The 18,670-nt window shown below is 36.3% G+C and overlaps 2 protein-coding genes across 14 annotated transcripts in view; one reads left to right on the plus strand and one right to left on the minus strand.

Annotated features, from left to right (window-relative positions):
* The window catches only part of Spag1 (Spag1 axonemal dynein assembly factor), a 329,300-nt gene extending 324,150 nt beyond the window's left edge, over window positions 1-5,150 (minus strand). The window contains exon 1 of the mRNA XM_069820425.1: window positions 5,119-5,150. Within this exon, the coding sequence (XP_069676526.1) occupies window positions 5,119-5,135 (17 nt within the window). The 5' untranslated portion in view covers window positions 5,136-5,150. The remainder of the gene's footprint in view (window positions 1-5,118) is intronic.
* Window positions 1-18,670, plus strand: part of pHCl-1 (pH-sensitive chloride channel 1) — a 481,286-nt gene that overhangs the window by 253,000 nt on the left and 209,616 nt on the right. The window lies entirely within an intron of this gene.

An 18,670-nucleotide genomic window follows, 5' to 3' on the forward strand; every position in this document is an offset into this window, starting at 1 on the left:
TATTCCTCTTTAAACATTCGACGTTTGTCAAGTATGTATTATTTTTATTGTGATTCTAAATGTTCTATCTGTTTTGTCTTTAATGTTCCTGATTCTTTCGATTCTATCTTACAGTTCTAATTGACCAACTAAACTATATCCGCTTAGAGAACGACTCTGACAGTTGCGTGCGGCGTTGTCAATATGCACCGGTCGAAGCTACGGAGCTGCTCGGCTTGCGCGGCGGGATAATCGGAAGTATTTAGTTTACTATTACCACCCACCGCCTGGACGCCTGGCAACTGATCACGTTGTTCTGTTCCGAGAGACATGGCAACGTCAAGCCGTTACCATGGAGACGTTTACAAATTCCCGTAACGGGATAGGCCAGCTCAAGGTGTTTCATCTCTCTCGCTTCCTCTCTCTCTTCCATGCGAAAACTGTCAGAGTCGTTCTCTAAGCGGGTGAAGTATAGTATCTGCGATGTGTTATTTATAACATTCTCAGAAGGGAAATCGTTTTCTTCCTCCACTTCCTGTCTACCTATCCACACAATCGCCCACGAAAAGTTACATTCGTTCCGATCAAATTTCTGCACATTTAAAGGAGAAAACTAAAATTCATTCAATCATTTATTGTCGCAATACACTGCTCTCTTAAACTGACTGAGCATATTGGGTATTAAATCAATGGCTTTCCCAAAACACGCTATGAAATTTTTCATATAAAACAAGTTTTACCTCGAAAAGGAAGTAGAAACGAGGAAAACTGTACTAAACTTTTTTATTTAAAATATCTCACAGAATAACCCCCTGAAAAGAATGACATTACTTACGGTTCATTCTGTACAGTAAGCTCAATAATGAAAAAATACATACAGTAGTAATATTACGTCTTTTGGCTGCGAGTCTCTTTTAGGGTGGAAGAGAGATTTACACACAGACTAGAAACAGACTGCACCACGGAAGATGAAGATAGAATTTGAATAGGGCAGGTTATGCAATTCACTTCACTACGCCTTTCAGCCCATAATAGGAATATGTACACAAAAACAAACAGACTATTGAAATATGAATAATGTTTACTTACATATGCACAATGAATCATTGTGCATATGCAAGGCCGGGAAACAGTCTCTCTCAGAGAGCTTAGCCTCTCCGCTTACCTTAGTTGCTATTATGTAGACTGCTCTATTTACAATGCGAGTTTCCCGCTCCTGACAATGAATATGCAATTCCAATCAATGTGTTCTTTTTTTGTTTAACTCTGTTGTAGGACTTACTCCTGAAGGGAGGAGACGATTCTACAGAGCACACACACTAGACACCGACACATACTGTAGGGCAGCGTTTCTCAAACTTTTTTGAAGTGGGAACCACTTTTTTAAGTCGGAACTGTTCCGAAGACCACCTTACTCTTGTTCCCTTCGAAAGCAAATTTATCATTTTTATAGATACTTTAATATTAGTATACTTGTATTTTAAAATAGAATTAAGATTCGGTACTTTGGTCCTCTGTTATGAATTCAGGTGATCCCTGGTTGAGTTACAGGCGTAGCGCCAGATGTGCAGGGAAAAGATGGCGAAAAACATCACGGTCATAGTGCTTTAAATCCCTCTTTTGTTGCTGAGAGTAAAGTGGGAAGTCGGTAGATGAGTAGCGTAATAAATTTCGTAAAATGTCAGTACTGGGAGAAAAATTGAAATGCGACTGTCATGTGTAGGCTTCGGTCCTGGGCACAGAAATGCATGAAGTTCAGAACGCACGGACGATAGTGTTGTGTTGGTCGAGTGGAGTGGGAGATTGAGCGTGCCTTTACTTCGTGCCTCAACATGTAAACAGTCCGTCACAATACGGCACAAAATATATTTCACCCTGTACAGATGCAGTATATACAGTACATTCCTAGTGTAGACAATAAATGTCTACCATTAAAGTTTTAACGTGAATTGTAAACTTCAATCTGGTGTCTCTAGGCCGAAGCCTGTTACACGTACAGCAGCCAAGCAGCAATAGGCCTACACACAACGGTAATGCACATTATGGACCAACCTGTGCTGTTGCAGTAACCCCTACACGGGTTATGACGTCATTTATACTTCGTGTACTGTAAACCTCATACTGGTTACTCTGTGTCACTAGACCGAAGCCTGGTCATGTGTCATTTCCAAACTCTGAGATTTTCAGCTATAGTATGATACGCAATTCGTTTGAATTTTATTTTTTCTACTGTCTTTTTGAAGGACCACAAGAGCAGGCCTCGAGAACCACAGGTGGTCCGCGGACCATAGTTTGAGAAACGCTGCTGTATTTATTTTATTTTTGTAGGTTATTTTACGACGCTTTATCAACGTCTTAGGTTATTTAGCGTCTGAATGAAATGAAGGTGATAATGCCGGTGAAATGAGTCCGGGGTCCATCACCGAAAGTTACCCAGCATTTGCTCATATTTGGTTGAGGGAAAACCCCCGGAAAAAACCTCAACCAGGTACGCTGCTGTAGGGTATATAAGCCTCCCCTAGCCTTGGGCTAGCAGAACGTAGAGTCCTTACAGAGATACACATACAGTAAGACAAAACATTAACGAAGGATACCCATCCACGCACAATGCAATATATGAACCCACGAACCTTCGGACCTGGCGGCCTAAGGGGGCGCGCGTTAGACCGCATTAAAGTGTTCTGAATGACTAAAATGCAATATCAGTGAATTGATATTATTTCCTTCTATTATAGCAATTATTTCCAACTCAATGTTCTGTGACGTCATAGCGAGCTTCTCTCGTTCTCCGTAGCAATCCAGGTAGACTCTTGGAGCAGACCGCAATGCCAGACCCTATCAAAGCAGTGGTGTATGCCTATATATGGCAAACCAGTTTAACTTAGCGTTTACAGTACCTAATAATAATAATAATAATAATAATAATAATAATAATGGTGTATTAGGAATGTAGTAGTACATTCTATTATACTTAAATTATTCCCGTATCTTTCTGACACATTTAATCAGGGCTGGGCGTCTGGAGCGGAACTAGACTCTAAACGGGGACGCTTAATATTTATCCGTCACTGAATCAACGCTGCGCGGTGTTCGGCGGGGAAGAAAGGGGATGAAGGGAAAGCATATGGCTCCCCGTGAGAGAGTAGAATTCGCTCTTGCAGCCCAGCCCTGCATTTAATGCACGCTAAGTTCATGTGGATTTATTCTTATACTAAACCATAGTCCTGGGCGGCTGGGCTTTTTAATGAAAACCCTTTGTGTCAACCCAACCTAAATGCAGTTAATTTAGTAGGTAGGCATATTTTACTTATGTAGAAAGTCATCTGATATAACCTAGCTAGCAGAACTATATGTCTTTAAATAATTTTATGCTCGACCATGCCGAAATGTAGTAATTATACACCTGGTAGCAGACCTTTAATGGACCTCATTAAAGTACACCTACTCATTAAAGGTCAGGTCTTTCAGCCAATGATGACTCATGTTACAACTGTTCAGCCAATGACAGGTCAGCTTTGTACCGTTATAAAACCGCAAGTATCGATTATTCTCGGATATGCAAGCGAAAGCGAATTAGCGAAAAGTCACGGAGGCTGGAAATCCAATACTGTCGCAGAAGGTTATGTTCTGTTACTATAATAATTAGAGTTAATTGTAAATAATATTCAAATAAATTCAATTTGTCATCTCGTTTTTCAATGTCGAATTCAATAATCAAGGTTATAATATTATAATATTATCAAGTTTAACGGGACTATGTCAAGGTCAATGACATTGTTCCTCGGAAAAAATCAATAATATCGCGTCTGCGCACATCTCACAATTCAAGACCTAGAACAAGGTCACTTTCGATCTTGTTAGATACAAATAAAATGTATACTAGTTAGAAATATGGTCGAGCATAAAAAGTCGTATGAAACTCGCCTATAATGGTAATTAAGAAGCTCGTATGAAAATTATGAAACTCGCTTGCGCTCGTTTCATAAATATCCATACTCGATTCTTAATTACTATCATTGTAGGCTCGTTGCATAATGTACTATTATATCTTATTTTCTAGGTTGAAGATATAAATGGAGATGCAAGTAATTGCAAACCTGAAATTTCTGCAAAGTGTTCCAAAATAACTATTTCTATTGGAAGTGAAGTTGATTTATCAGCTCACAATTGTAGAAAAGAAAAATTAAGCGGAAAATTAAAATGAATTCAAGAAAAAACCGACATTTACAAAGTAAAAGTATCCTCCTTGCCATCTGTAGATAAAAGAGCCGTGATGCTCAGCTTGCGGGTGAAACTAGCGACCAATTAAAAAGGTATGCGATAAGCTTTTAACTACCGTAAAAATTTAGCATACATTGTGATAATTCAAGTGGATTTACGGGATCGTAGCAAGAAAGGAATGTGATACCCAAAAGAACTCGAAACTGTGGTTCTAACGATGTTTATAAGTCCTAATGTTTACAAGTTTATGCAATACCACAATTTTCTACAATAAAATGCTTATCAATATTAAGTAACTATTAAATCAGTACAAAGTACCAAAATCCCAATTTGCCGCTGCCCCTATACGGAAGCGCGTCCTACTGTTTTAATTGCAGATGAAATGTAATTTTTTACTTCATATCGATGATGGAAGAGTAGGATTATGTGACACAGGTATTATACAATGAAGTGTGTAATCCATGTTTGGCATGAGCTGGTAGGTCTTCAATGTCTCTATTGCATTTATTTATATTTATGCATGACTCTACATATTTTTAATTGGTTCATAAATGAATGGGGTTTTAAAAAATAACGCAAAAGGCATAGAGTCCCCCCATAACTCCACCTATGTCTGTAACGTTATTATACAAAATAGAAAAATATGCAAGTAAAATATTTTGCATCGAAAAAGTCATTCATATCTTCAATGAAAAAAATTTCGGCCAAGGAATAACATTCATAAACCATATATTTTAGTCCGTCATAAGCTTCATATTGATAAATATATAGGCTAACGCGTATTTTATATGTGAATACTGTCTCAATAAATAATATAACAAAACATCTATTATATATGAAGTAGGCCTATTATATGAAGTAATAAAATAAAGGACATTACTTAACGATTTTAATACCAGAGATAAACACAGTACTCACCCAAGAAATAACTGCATTCAACCTATTTTTTCAGATCCACCTCGAAGTTGCAGTTACGTGGCCGTAACTTACTCCACCCACAGTTCACTAATTAGTATTTCCTGCACTATTACGTAAGATCACAACGATTTTAATTGTAGATATCACAATTATATAGCAATAACGTTAATATCAGTTCTACTCGCAATGTCATCAAAGCGACTGTCCTTTGTTTCGTTGACGTTTGACTGTTCTTGACGCTGCAGTCTCGGAGAACACATTAACGGAAAGCATATCCCTCTCGAGTTTGCTTCTGTTTTGTCATCCACTTCATCGCAGAGCGAAAAGATTCCTGCTATTCTACTGCCAACGTACAAGAAAAAGAATAAACCTTCATTGGCATTGCTGCTGCGATAAGAACATTCAGAGCGACTATGAACGCTATATAAACCGGTTCGACTACAGTATATTTCTGTATACTACCGACTATAAGAGCGGAAGTTAAACTAATATCCAAGTTCCTTCAACAAACAATGAAGCAGAAATATGTCTTGCGTGCTTCCTAGTTAGTTGTTTAGACATTATTAATTTACAATAATAATTCTGCCTTTAATGAGGGTATATTATAAAAGAAACCATACAAAGAGCAAACAACCTTCGAGAGTAATTAACTGTTTAATAGTTTGTTTTCACCTTTTCCACTTTATTACATGACTCATAACATTAATATTAATAATGATTTTTAGCGTTGGTTTTTATCATTGATTACGTCATAATTACAGCTGGAAATTGAAAACTTTACGGAGGGCTTTGAGTGAGTAGTTCCCTCTGCTGAAATGACGCGTATCTAAGACATAAAAGTGAACTGCGTTAATTAATATTGATTGTCTGCTAATAGATGTAATTAATCCTGATTTAGATAGCTTTTTCTTACTTGGTTATTTAACGACGCTGTATCAAGTACTAAGTTATTTAACGTTGATGGGATTGGTGATAACGAGATGGTATTTGGTTATATAAGGTCGAGGATTCGCCATAGATTATCTGACATTTGCCTTACGGCAAGGGAAAACCTAGGAAAAACCCAACCAGGTAATCAGTCCAAACTGGAATCGAACTCACGTTCAAGCGCAATTTCAGATCAGCAGGCAAGCGCCTCAGCCGACTGAGCTTCGCCGGTGACCTTTAGATAACTATGCAATATGTTATTTCCTCCCATATTTAGCCCTACTATTATGACATATTTACAATAAATAATAATTTCTTTTGCACCGTATAATTAGTGCAAGAAAAGAAAAACAGAAATTTTTATATTTGATATGATATGATATGATATGATATGATATGATATGATATGATATGATATGATATATATTATAGTTCACAGACAAAGTACATACAAGTAATCAATTAAACCCTTACATTACACACTTTATAATTACTACACAAAAATATACTATTATTTAAATACAATTTCTACAATTTACATATTTAGTATACAAAAAATTTTTGTTTTATCTTGCTCTTGTGAAATTTGTATATTTATGGAATATGTATTTAAAAAATTGGCGTTTTCTTTCATACAGGCACAGAGGTGTTTATCGGGTGTTTATCGGGGGGGGAGGGGACATGGACTATCCCTATGCATGCAGCCTATAGAAGCTTTTGTGCACCCGTGATGAAATGAGTTGCGTGCCGACTGTGTTGTACGGCTAAGCCAGCCACACAATCCGCCAAACTGCACAATTCTGTCCATCCTTCTTATCCGTATATCTTAACTTTGGTGGAGATCTACTTTGCTTCATAGATGATATCTATAAGCTGTCATATAAGAGTACCCTCCAGTCATGCTGGAATATGTAGGGGGCTTGGAGTCTCTTATAAAAAACTGTGAATCGTGTAGAACTCACCACCACTGCTATCTAACAATCTTTAGAAAAACCGCGAAGAACGTCTACTGTGGCGGACGGCGGCTCTGACGTCACGCAAACAGAGGTGATGCCCTATTTATCGAAACCGAGATGACAGTAAAAGGGGAATTGTAGAGAGTAATGGTGGAATGATAAGAGAAAAACGGAAGAACCGCGACAATGACCCTCACAACGGTGCTTTGTTCACACATATACAACTCCTTCATGGCCCAGATTTGAACGAGGGCCAGCGGTCGTCGTAAGCCAGCGCTCCGACAACTGAGCTGGCAAGACGGCTGCTTTCTTTCACAAAATAGCCATTCGAGAATTTAATGATTTCTGAATCCTTTGAATGTTGCAAGCAATGTCATCTGTTTGAAACTCCGACGTCTTTCAAAACGCGCATCCCTTAATTTTTTTCAACAAACACTTTCTGCAGGCGGATTCTGAAGCCGATAAACAAAAATAGGCAAAGTTATTCCTATACAGCCCATGGAGGCTCACAGGGTAGCGGTAGCATACAGTTAGCATTAGTAGTAATGGGGATGTCAATCATAAGTGCTTTTCACCTTTACCCCCTGTAAATGCCATTGATACTCATTTCTGTTGCCCCTACGCCATAGCGCCGTGATCTAAGGCAGTCATATCAACTGATGTCCATAGGCGCTAGCGCGCGCTTAGAACTCAGGAGAGCCTGAGCGCTTTACAGCGGAAAGGAAAGAGAGAGACGAGATAGGTAATGCCGCTTGGTCGAGCTATATACAGAGATGGCCAGCACTGATTCAATAGACAAAGGGAAGAGAACTTATTAAAACTGTATCCATGTTAATTTTTAGATTTGTCTGAGAAGTATAAGTGCATTATAAGAATGTAAGTTTTAATTTTAATGCTCACTTTTCACAAGTTTGCTCTTTTATTCAAAAGGAATATTTTCTCAACTTACTTTAATAGAGAAAGTGAAATTTTCAGATATGTTTATTTAGTAACCTTACGTATACTGAAACAATTTTTCGTAAATCTAATATATTGTAAATAATAATAATAATAATAATAATAATAATAATAATAATAATAATAATAATAATAATGATTTATTTAACCTGGCAGAGTTAAGGCCATACGGCCTTCTCTAACACTCAACCAGGAGTAAAGACTGCGTTACAAAAACACTACAAATTTACAAATTACACTACAATTTTACACACAAAACTGAATAAGATAATAATAATAATAAAAAATAAACAACAAATAAGAAGAAATCAGACATAATATATAACATACAGAAAAAAAGAAAAAAGCATAATAATATGTGAACAGCAGGTCAAAATAAATGAGGCATACAAAAAAAAGACAATTATTCATAATAATAATAATAATAATAATAATAATAATAATAATAATAAATAAGAATAGTAATAATGGTGATAATAATAATAATAATAATAATACTAATAGTAGTAATACGTATTACTGAAGATAGTGTATTACAAATTTTTTAAAAATTCGCATGGAAAATGTTTGTAAGGAAATGAATTAACAAAGCAACTACAGTTACATCATAAATAAAAGCTATGTGCCCATGTGATGTAAAACCGTCAGCTCTATAGCTTCAGCAGATTTCAAAAAAATAATTTCATATTCTGATGATAGGAATTTGCGTACCAACATCACCTTAAAAGCATAATGCGATAAGAGTTTGTTATGTAATATTAGTTACAGTTAAAACATATACCTAGGTAACTTTGCTTTGTACAATAATATTGTTTTGATTAGTTTATTGATTACTTTTATAAGGCTAAAAATACCATCAATATCAATTCCAACTTATCATGTCATACTCAATCTCTTTCTTTGGGATATCACTTTCTTTATGAATGATGTGTTTCATTCAATTAGTACAGTATAGTTATACTACTATGGAATTTATGTGAATATTCCTTCTTAACTCTTTATTATGTTATTACCGTTTAACATACAACAGCAATATTAAGAAATTGGTGTTAGTACTTTTGTTTTACAGATAATATAGACAATATCAAACAGAAAGAAGCCACATAAAAATAACGACATAAAATTTCGCTTTCCGTTTGAAGTTTGCACACCACTGTTTTCTTAATCCTACAGACTGCTTATTCATGTACATAATTCTTTCTCCTTTCATACCTAGCGCTTGATGCCCGCGCACGACGTCAAGATCAGAAAAATGCGCTTGCTTTGACATCACTGCTCTAAGGCATCATATCTGGACTCGCCTTACGGTCAAGCTGGCAGAAAACTGTGTGTCAGTCCACCACTGCGGTACAGCATGTAACGTTACACTCTGTTTTTATGGCATCCAAACTGACTGGTACGGTATTTCACCTTAACACACCCTTCTCTGCTCGGCGCTTTTCTGAGATCTGTGAACAGTGATATACCCCGAGGCTTCAGTAGGCATTTTTATCAAACGCTACATACTTACTTACTTACTTACTCGCTTTTAAGGAACCCGCAGGTTCATTGCCGCCCTCACATAAGCCCGCCATTGGTCCCTATCCTGAGCAAAATTAATCCATTCTCTATCATCATATCCCACCTCCCTCAAATCCATTTTAATATTATATTCCCATCTACGTCTCGGCCTCCCTAAAGGTCTTTTTTCCTCCGGCCTCCCAAATAACACTCTATATGCATTTCTGGATTCGCCCATACGTGCTACATGCCCTGCCCATCTCAAACGTCTGGATTTAATGTTCCTAATTATGTCAGGTGAAGAATACAATGCGTGCAATTCGGTGCTGTGTAACTTTCTCCATTCTCCTGTAACTTCATTCCTCTTAGCCCCAACTATTTTCCTAAGCACCTTATTCTCAAACACCCTTAACCTATGTTCCTCTCTCAAAGTGAGAGTCAAAGTTTCACAACCATAAAGAACAATCGGTAATATAACTGTTTTATAAATTCTAACTTTCAGATTTTTTGACAGCAGACTGGATTATAAAAGCTTCTCAACAGAATAATAACACGCATTTCCCATATTTATTCTGTGTTTAATTTCCTCCCGAGTATCATTTATATTTGTTACTGTTGCTCCAAGATATTTGAACTTCTCCACCTCTTCAAAAGATAAATTTCCAATTTTTATATTTCCATTTCGTACAATATTCTCGTCACGAGACATAATCATATACTTTGTCTTTTCGGGATTTACTTCCAAACCTATCTCTTTACTTGCTTCAAGTAAAATTTCCGTGTTTTCTCTAATCGTTTGTGGATTTTCTCCTAACATATTCACGTCATCCGCATAGACAAGCAGCTGATGTAACCCGTTCAATTCCAAACCCTCTCTGTTATCCTGGACTTTCCTAATGGCATACTCTAGAGCAAAGTTAAAAAGTAAAGATGATAGTGCATCTCCTTGCTTAGGCCACAGTGAATTGGAAACGCATCTGGCAGAAACTGACCTATACGGACTCTACTGTACGTTTCACTGAGACACATTTTAATTAATAGAACTAGTTTCTTGGGAATACCTAATTCAATAAGAATACAGTAGTATTTAACGTTTGAGCTGAAAATAAAACGAGAAGAAAATATATAAATAAAGTAGTAGTAGTAGTAGTAGTAGTAGTAGTAGTAGTAGTAGTAGTAGTAGTAGTAGTAATAATAATAATAATAACAATAATAAAATGATTTAAATTGTAGAGAGTGTGTTCTCTGAATATTCTCCACTGGAAGAGGTCATGAAAGAATATCCAACCTCTAGCAACCTATATGCTTCCATAGCGTGCGAAAGGACTGCTTTGGGTTTAAAAATAATTTAATTACTAAACATTTATTTTCATTAGTGAAACTCAAGAGGTGCACATATTTCATGCTTTAAGAATTATCATGGACTTTGTGGAATATCCCGAGAGAGAAGAGGACAGCAGACTGAGGTATTTGAGCACGAGCTGCCTCGGAAGACATTACCACCCAAAGGGACTCAGCGTTCGTACAGGGAATTATAATTACAAACTCATCATGAAATACAGTCACATATAAATCCAGACTCTTGAGATGGGCGGAATATCCAACACGCATGCACAATATACTAAACGTCGTAAATAAATTTTGCTGCAGAGATTGTGACATAAATGAGAGAACTGTTAACATGCGAGGAAGAAAACGAATAGCAATAAAATTACTAATTTGGGACATAATTACGTAGCAAGATTGTGGCATAATCCATATCAGATCATATAGTTGAGCCACTATAATAATAGTAATAATAATAATAATAATAATAATAATAATAATAATAATAATAATAATAATAATAACATAATAACTATAATAACCGGAAGAAATAGAAGAATTTCAAACACAGGAAGGTATTGATATGGAAGATTTAGATCAAGCGTTGAACAAAGCAAGAAATAAGAAACGCCTAAGATTAGACAAAATCACTGTGGAACTTTACAAATATGGAAGACAAAAATTAAAAGAAACATTATTGCAGTTTTTCAAAGTATATACCAACAAAGGAAGATACCAAAAGTTTAGAAGTTTGGTTTGATGATCAACATCCATAAGAAAAATAAAAATAAATGTAAAAACTACAGAGGAATAACTATATTATCAGCAGCCTCTAAATCAGTGATACTCATTACGCGGCTCTCGAGGACATTTAATTTTACTTTTATTACATTTATATCTATGTTCTAAAATCTAAATTCCTAAGTATAAATACAGTATATCTTTATTGAAATTCTACAAAACTTTGGATATCCTTGTATCAATCCTAGCAGTACAGTGCAGTAGGCAGTGGCGTATACTGGTTAAAGGGTTTGGGCTACCGCTGACCCTATTATTACACAAAATATATCTAACAATTACTTTAATTTTAATTACTATGGTAAAACTAATAACACAAAATTATTACATTATGTTATATTATAAACTTTTTCTTTTGTAATTTCCTTGGGCTACCGCCGGTAGCCCCGGTAGTCCGCAAAATACGCCCCTGGCAGTAGCGCACGTGTTCAACAATGCATTGTATTAAATTTCTATGTTCAGCCTTATTGGTTTTGATGGGTGTTCGTTTGTTTGGCAGACCATTTGAATTTGTTTATTGTCGTTGGAAGCTTTCAAAATGAAATATACATTTTTCGGTCAATATACAGATTCCTATGGCCACTTCCAACGGACTCCTAACGAATATTCACACGTTTATCACTGGGATTGTGGCGCTGGAAATCAATTTAGAACATTTTATCTCAGCCACGACACATTTCAATTTTTATTGTAAATGCAATTATCAGTACAATGACACAATAATTCTTACAGATAACACAGAATCAAGATAGGAAACGTAATTAACAGAGTCGCAGTTTCACTTCACTTCCACTAGATGACCCTTGACTTGCAGCAGACGATATGCTATAGGTGTAGCAGGGATGCCAATATCGGCAAACGAAATGAAACTGTGAGGAATATTACAATAGGTGTGTAGTACGTTAGGTTAGGTTAGGTTAGGTTTGGTTTGGTTAGGTGTGTAAGATTATATGAATGGTTACCACAGTTGGCGACACTGCAATTATTCTCCCACTCCACCTCGAATTACGTCACAACGACGAAATATGGCCGCCTTCTTCATTCAAGTACGACGATTTTCCTATATAAGTAAGGAACCTATTTAGGGCGGGTTGGGTGGCACCACAGCTCTCCCAGTGATCACATCGAGTTTATACTACTCCACACTACAAAACTAAGGTATTTTCAGTGTTTGTTTTTAATTTCCTATACTGGCAATACCAACTTCAACATTCACCTATTTTTCTTAGTTTCTATGAACAAGCGACTGAATACTCGGTTAGTGTTATACTCCTATTCAATTGAACAGTTAATTGATAGTGGTAAGTTTATTACAGTGCAATGTTTAATAATGGCTGGTGTTTTTCGGAAAGGAAAAAAAAGCAAACTGGAAGAGGAAGAAAGAGTTTTTCAAGATAGTTGGAAGCACGATTATTTCTTCATACCTGCTAAAAAGGAAGGCAGTGCCATGTGTTTATTATTCATAATACAAGATTATAAACGATTTAATCTTAATAGGCATTATAATACCATGCATTCAAATTTTGACAGCAAGTATCCTAAAGATTCTAAATTGGCAGCAGAAAAACTAAAAACATTAAAAATGACAGCAGATGTAAATAAGTTGTCAATTTTTGGCCCTGAGATTAGAAATCTTAAAAATGAATTTATTGATCTCCAGCAGATTCAGAACTAGAGAAATACAAATTCATTTTCAGAGTTTTGGAATACAGTTCCAGAAAAACAGTTCGAAAACATGGTGTCGTGTGCATATAAAGTTTTGTGTCTTTTTGAATCAACGTATATTTGTAAAATGACTTTCAGCAAGATAAAGTTAATCAAGGGTAAACACAGATCTCGTCTCAGCAATGTGAACTTGGAAAACCTGTTGAGCATATCTGTCACAAATCAACCAGCTCGTATTGACAAAATTGTACAGGAGAGTAGCAGAGTTCAACTTCACGGCAGTAGTCTACATAACTGTAAGTTACACTAAAATTGTGTAATAATAATGATGATGATGATGATAATAATAATAATAATAATAATAATAATAATAATAATAATAGACTAATCACTTTTGCTAGAAATGGAACATAAAAAGTTGGTCGCTGGGGAATTCTAATGATTGCATAATGCACTAGATAAAATTAATCTGAACAAACGCATTTGCTTGATATTATCTCATAAGACTGTCTGGGTTTAATTAATTACAAGCTTCTTTTTTATTTGTAACATCCCGCCTGCTATAACAGCTTCGGGTTCACTGCAGTCTAATTAAGTAAAGGTCATGAACGCCCATGTAGCATAGGCGGATAGAGCTTTTATGCTATCTCTCTGGTCTTCCTCGATGTGTCGTAGAAAATTAAACCTTCTGCCAGTATGAGAATATTTCAATTTAGGTGAATCACTATTCATTATTATTCAGTAATCTAACTACCATACGTGAATTCCGGTACACTTCTCTTCAGAAAGAACCAAGTAAACGACGCTATAGACAAACTGAACGAAGATAATGACTCGATTGTGACATGGACAAAAAAATCCCAACTTAAAATCAATCCTAAAAAGACACAAGCAATTATATTAGGACAGAAACGCCAAATCGATGCTGTAAAACCAGTGGCGTAGCATAAAATTTTGAGCAGGAGAAGCTAACTCAAATTGTCTTCCATGTACATATGAGAAAGCGTATTGCAAAAATATAGTCTTAAAACAAATAGTAATCAATGTCAAGTCAACAGTCCGAAGAGTGGTTGGAACCTCGTAAGTAACACCAATAAGGGATCACCTCAAATAGTACGTAGTAAATTATGATTTCATGGTTTACACATATCTCTAACAAATAGACACGTATACGTATAATTTAACACTAGCTCACACTCTGTCATATTTAGAGAAATCACAATATTAACGGTCAATAAATACAGTATTAGTAATTACGTAAGTATGCGCCTGTCTTGGTTGTGTCCTTCATTGACAGCAAGGGAGTTGGTCGTTTGTTTTTTAAATTACTCTTTTGTTCATAAGTCAGTCTTGATAATGGAATTGTCCTAAAAATTCAAGTAAACTAGTGCCAGCAACTGTTATTTCACTCATTATTTATTATATCAGCCACAATGGACACTAACACTTCAACTAAACACAACTCACGAAAGGGATAACTCAGAAACTAAATTCTTTCCAATGTTAAAGCTAGCTTCTTGCGAGCCTTGCAACTAGGGTAGTTTTGTTACAAAGAGATGGAAAATCTGCGGGATGAGTTACACAGAAGAATGAGAGCATTGGAAGCTGGTGTGTGCAGGCTTAATGTTTACTGCTGCATCACAAATCATCCTGAGCTGCCGCATCACAATATTTAACCCCTAAATATAAATTGTATTAAAATTAATAAATAATGTTGTTCATAAACTGCAGGTTTGTTATAAAATTATTATTAACTGGGGAAGCTGAGCTTTTTAGCTTACATTAACGCTACGCCACTGTGTAAAACATCTTGATATTTCCCCTGTTAAAGTATAGTGCATATTCCTTTCATTTCTTCCGTAAAAAATCTTGTCATTCAAATGGATAATAATCTCAACTGGTACATGCAAATCACAGAAACATGCAGAAAAAGTATTTTGTATTATCCATGTCCTAAAAAGGATAAATGTCCATCTTCCCTCCGTTTAAAAAAAGGTCCCTTGTGCAGACGCTCGTATTTCCCTATTTTGACTATGCCGACATTTTACTGACTGACCTTTCCAGCGACAACAAAATGAAACTTCAACGCGCTCATGTCCACCGTTGTGGCTGAGGAGTTAGTGAGTCTAACTTCGAACCCAGCGGTCCCGGATTCGATTCCCGGTCAGGACGAGTTGGCTGGGTGAGGATTTTCGGGGTTTTCCCCTCACTCCTATGGATGAATATCAGGTAACTTTACCAGGCGATTGGAACCCCACTCATCATCGCCACTTCTTTTCCTCCCCCCTCATCCTTTTCTCTTCATCCCGTTTCTGGTTTTTCTAATCACTCTACCGGCGGTCTCCCGAAGCTGCTGACTCTCTCGACCGGCCTCCGTGGAATGTAGTTCAGCGATGTTGGATGGCTTCTGCAATGGCACCCGAGGCGGACCTACTCGGGGGAGGAGTTTCGCCTCGGACCGACAGGGGGGCCCTTGGGGGAATTTGCCGAAGCAGCAATGGTATATGGATTCTGTCGGCTGTAGAGACCGGTCATTAAGGGAGTCATGTGGTTAGGGCGGTGCGCGTTGGGGATCTGTGGCATGCAAGTCATTCCATATCGAGGATTAGTGGAATAGATTTCAATAGGTCGCAGTGCTGGGCCGTCCGTGCCACCCTCAGTTAAATTTCATTCCATTCCATTCCATTCAAAGCGCTCATAATTTGTGTATATGTTTTGTAAGCAATGTTCGCAAATACGATTATTTGGGAAAGGGAGTTTAGTAAATATACCATTATGTTAAGTGACCTGGACTATATGAAACCAAGTAGAGTCCTTAGACTTGCAGTTATATCTGTAAACAAATCAGACATTCACAGGTACAGGCTGCTTCAGAAGCAGTTAAACCTGACTGAAGAACACATAGTTCACTAAACAAAAATAAATACTACTAAATACTATCAGTCTTACTAATAAACCTTGTATAGTTTTTATACGAGACTTATGCAGAGTTGAGACAGAAAACGTTACTAATAAATCGTGAATAAGTTATGGACGTATAAATAGGCTGTAACTATACAATGGGAATTGCTTTGCAGTAGTTATATACACGAAACCCCTTGTTTAAGTGTTGTATATAGCGAAAAAATGGCCGCCCTCTAACAGCTGTTCGTATCGACTGTCATTTTATGACGATGGTTACCTTGTAACCACAGAAGAACAAACCAAAGATCATAGAATTATTAGAATAATATTGCTGTAGCTTGTACTCTTTGACCAAAATGTAGTGTGGTAATCGATTAGAGCCAGTTGTACTATCGATATTTAACACGCCACACTACAGCGCTCTACCGGATGCAATAGGGAACCTCAGATATTCTATTAACTTTCGTAACGAAGTAATGACGAAACTATGACGTAGCTGTGTAGCAGTCATGCTGTTATACACGACGTATGTAGTGATTATTAGTAAGGAATTTACACACGACTTATAAACGAGCTACTCATTGTATAAGTATAAGACAGTCAAACGTCTGTATATAGAGTTTTTATTAGTAAGACCGTATATATATATATATATATATATATATATATATATATATATATATATATGGGAGTGAAATAGCCTTGCAGATTTTCAGAGCGAATAGCTCATTTTGTATGTAAGAAAAAACTATAATGTTATATTGGTGGAAAGGCAATAGTATTTTCCAGAATTCTTTTTTCTCAGATGTTCAACAACCTCTTATTCGGTAACTATTGCGAGTAGGACCGTGATTTTTGTCCATTATCGATAGGAAAAACAATAGAGAATAATAATTTAACCCCTGGCGTATTTCAATAATGTGAACAGTTTTCGTGTAAATTTAATTTTAAAAGCCTCTAATTTCACGCAACTGCACGATGCGAGTTGTTTGCAACACAGCGCCAGAGAACAGCTCATCTAGCGAGACACACCGAGTTCGTTGACCTCTTACACATGTATCACGAGAAGAGTGTGTTAGCGGCGATGTTGCCGGACTGCTGAAACTTCAAACTTAATTTTCTAATTAACCGTGCATTTAATCACAAAACGTAATATAGGTTTTCCATTTATTTCAGTGTACCCTATCGTCCCTTTCAATCTGCAAGGTTATTTCACTTCCACGCTGTATAACAGGCCTGCACAAGGTTTGTGCTCTCCGAGCCGGCTCACAGCTCATGAGCGGAATGCAGATATTGGCTGCGCTCCGTATAAGGGTGGACTGGAAGAAGGGATGATCTCGTACAAAATGTACACAAAAAGAGTTCATGAAATGAATTCCCATTCAGTGTTTTCAAAACTATCTTGAACTATTATTAGTCAATAAAGAAATATTTACTTTACAGAAATAATAGAAATTCTACAGCTACTTAAATGTACAATATCATTTTGTTATGTTTTTATTTATCAGTACATGAAAACGGGGTTTTATGCTGTTGGCAGCTGAAAGGAACAGTGCTGATCATAATGAAACATCAGTTACAGATTTTTGATGCCTGCCTTTATTAAAGTTGATTATAGAAAACAGTTGCTCACAAATATAAATGTTGAGCCAAACATAGCAATCATTTTCACAGCCAGCCTGTGTAGTCGTGGATATTATTGCTAAGATTTAGTCTTGTAAAACTCAACCAGACTAACAGTATTATTCAAACGGTCTTTAGCCTATAGGCCATATTGAAGATCAATAAGTTCAAGTTGTAAATCGTTAAATGTTAATGTTATGTTTTATTTAACGACGCTTGCAACTGCCCAGGTTATATCATCGTCGCCTGTGTGTCGGAATTTTGATCCTGTCGCATTTAAGCACACTTAAATGTTATGTGTGACACTGTAAATTGCAGGACACTGTTTCAATTCATTTTGAATTTCAATTAATATTTGCATATAATCGTGGTTTTTCAAGAAATGAATTTAATTCATATATTGTTGTATATATATTTCTATCTTTTTAAGTTTTATTTTTTTTTTAATGGCTTCATCGCAAGCAGTTTCTATCGTTGGCAAGTGAGCCATATTACCTTCCCGAAACTGACTTAAGAAAAGTGTAAGTTAACGACTGAAATCCCGTAATTTATTCAACATATCAACAATGATCTGGCCTTTTCCCTGAAGAGAGATATTTAAAGTGTTGAAGATTAATAAATTCTAACGTACCCTATCTCATGTAATAATGAAACTTTCAACTCTTGAACATTTTTACTGCGATCTTCACCAACAAAACTATCGTATCTCTATGTGTGGACTAGTAATGACGCATTATATAATTTTTTCCTCTTTCTTTCAAACTTTTGTGGCAGATAAGTATTGACTCCAGCTGCTGTGAAAAAATAAGCATTTTCCTATGCAATATTGTAAGAATTTGCCTGATGATCACTTTTCCGTCTCTTAGATTCCTCCATTATATAGCAGTAGAGAGGCA

Source organism: Periplaneta americana, chromosome 3, assembly GCF_040183065.1.
Source record: "Periplaneta americana isolate PAMFEO1 chromosome 3, P.americana_PAMFEO1_priV1, whole genome shotgun sequence".
Classification (NCBI taxonomy): domain Eukaryota; kingdom Metazoa; phylum Arthropoda; class Insecta; order Blattodea; family Blattidae; genus Periplaneta; species Periplaneta americana.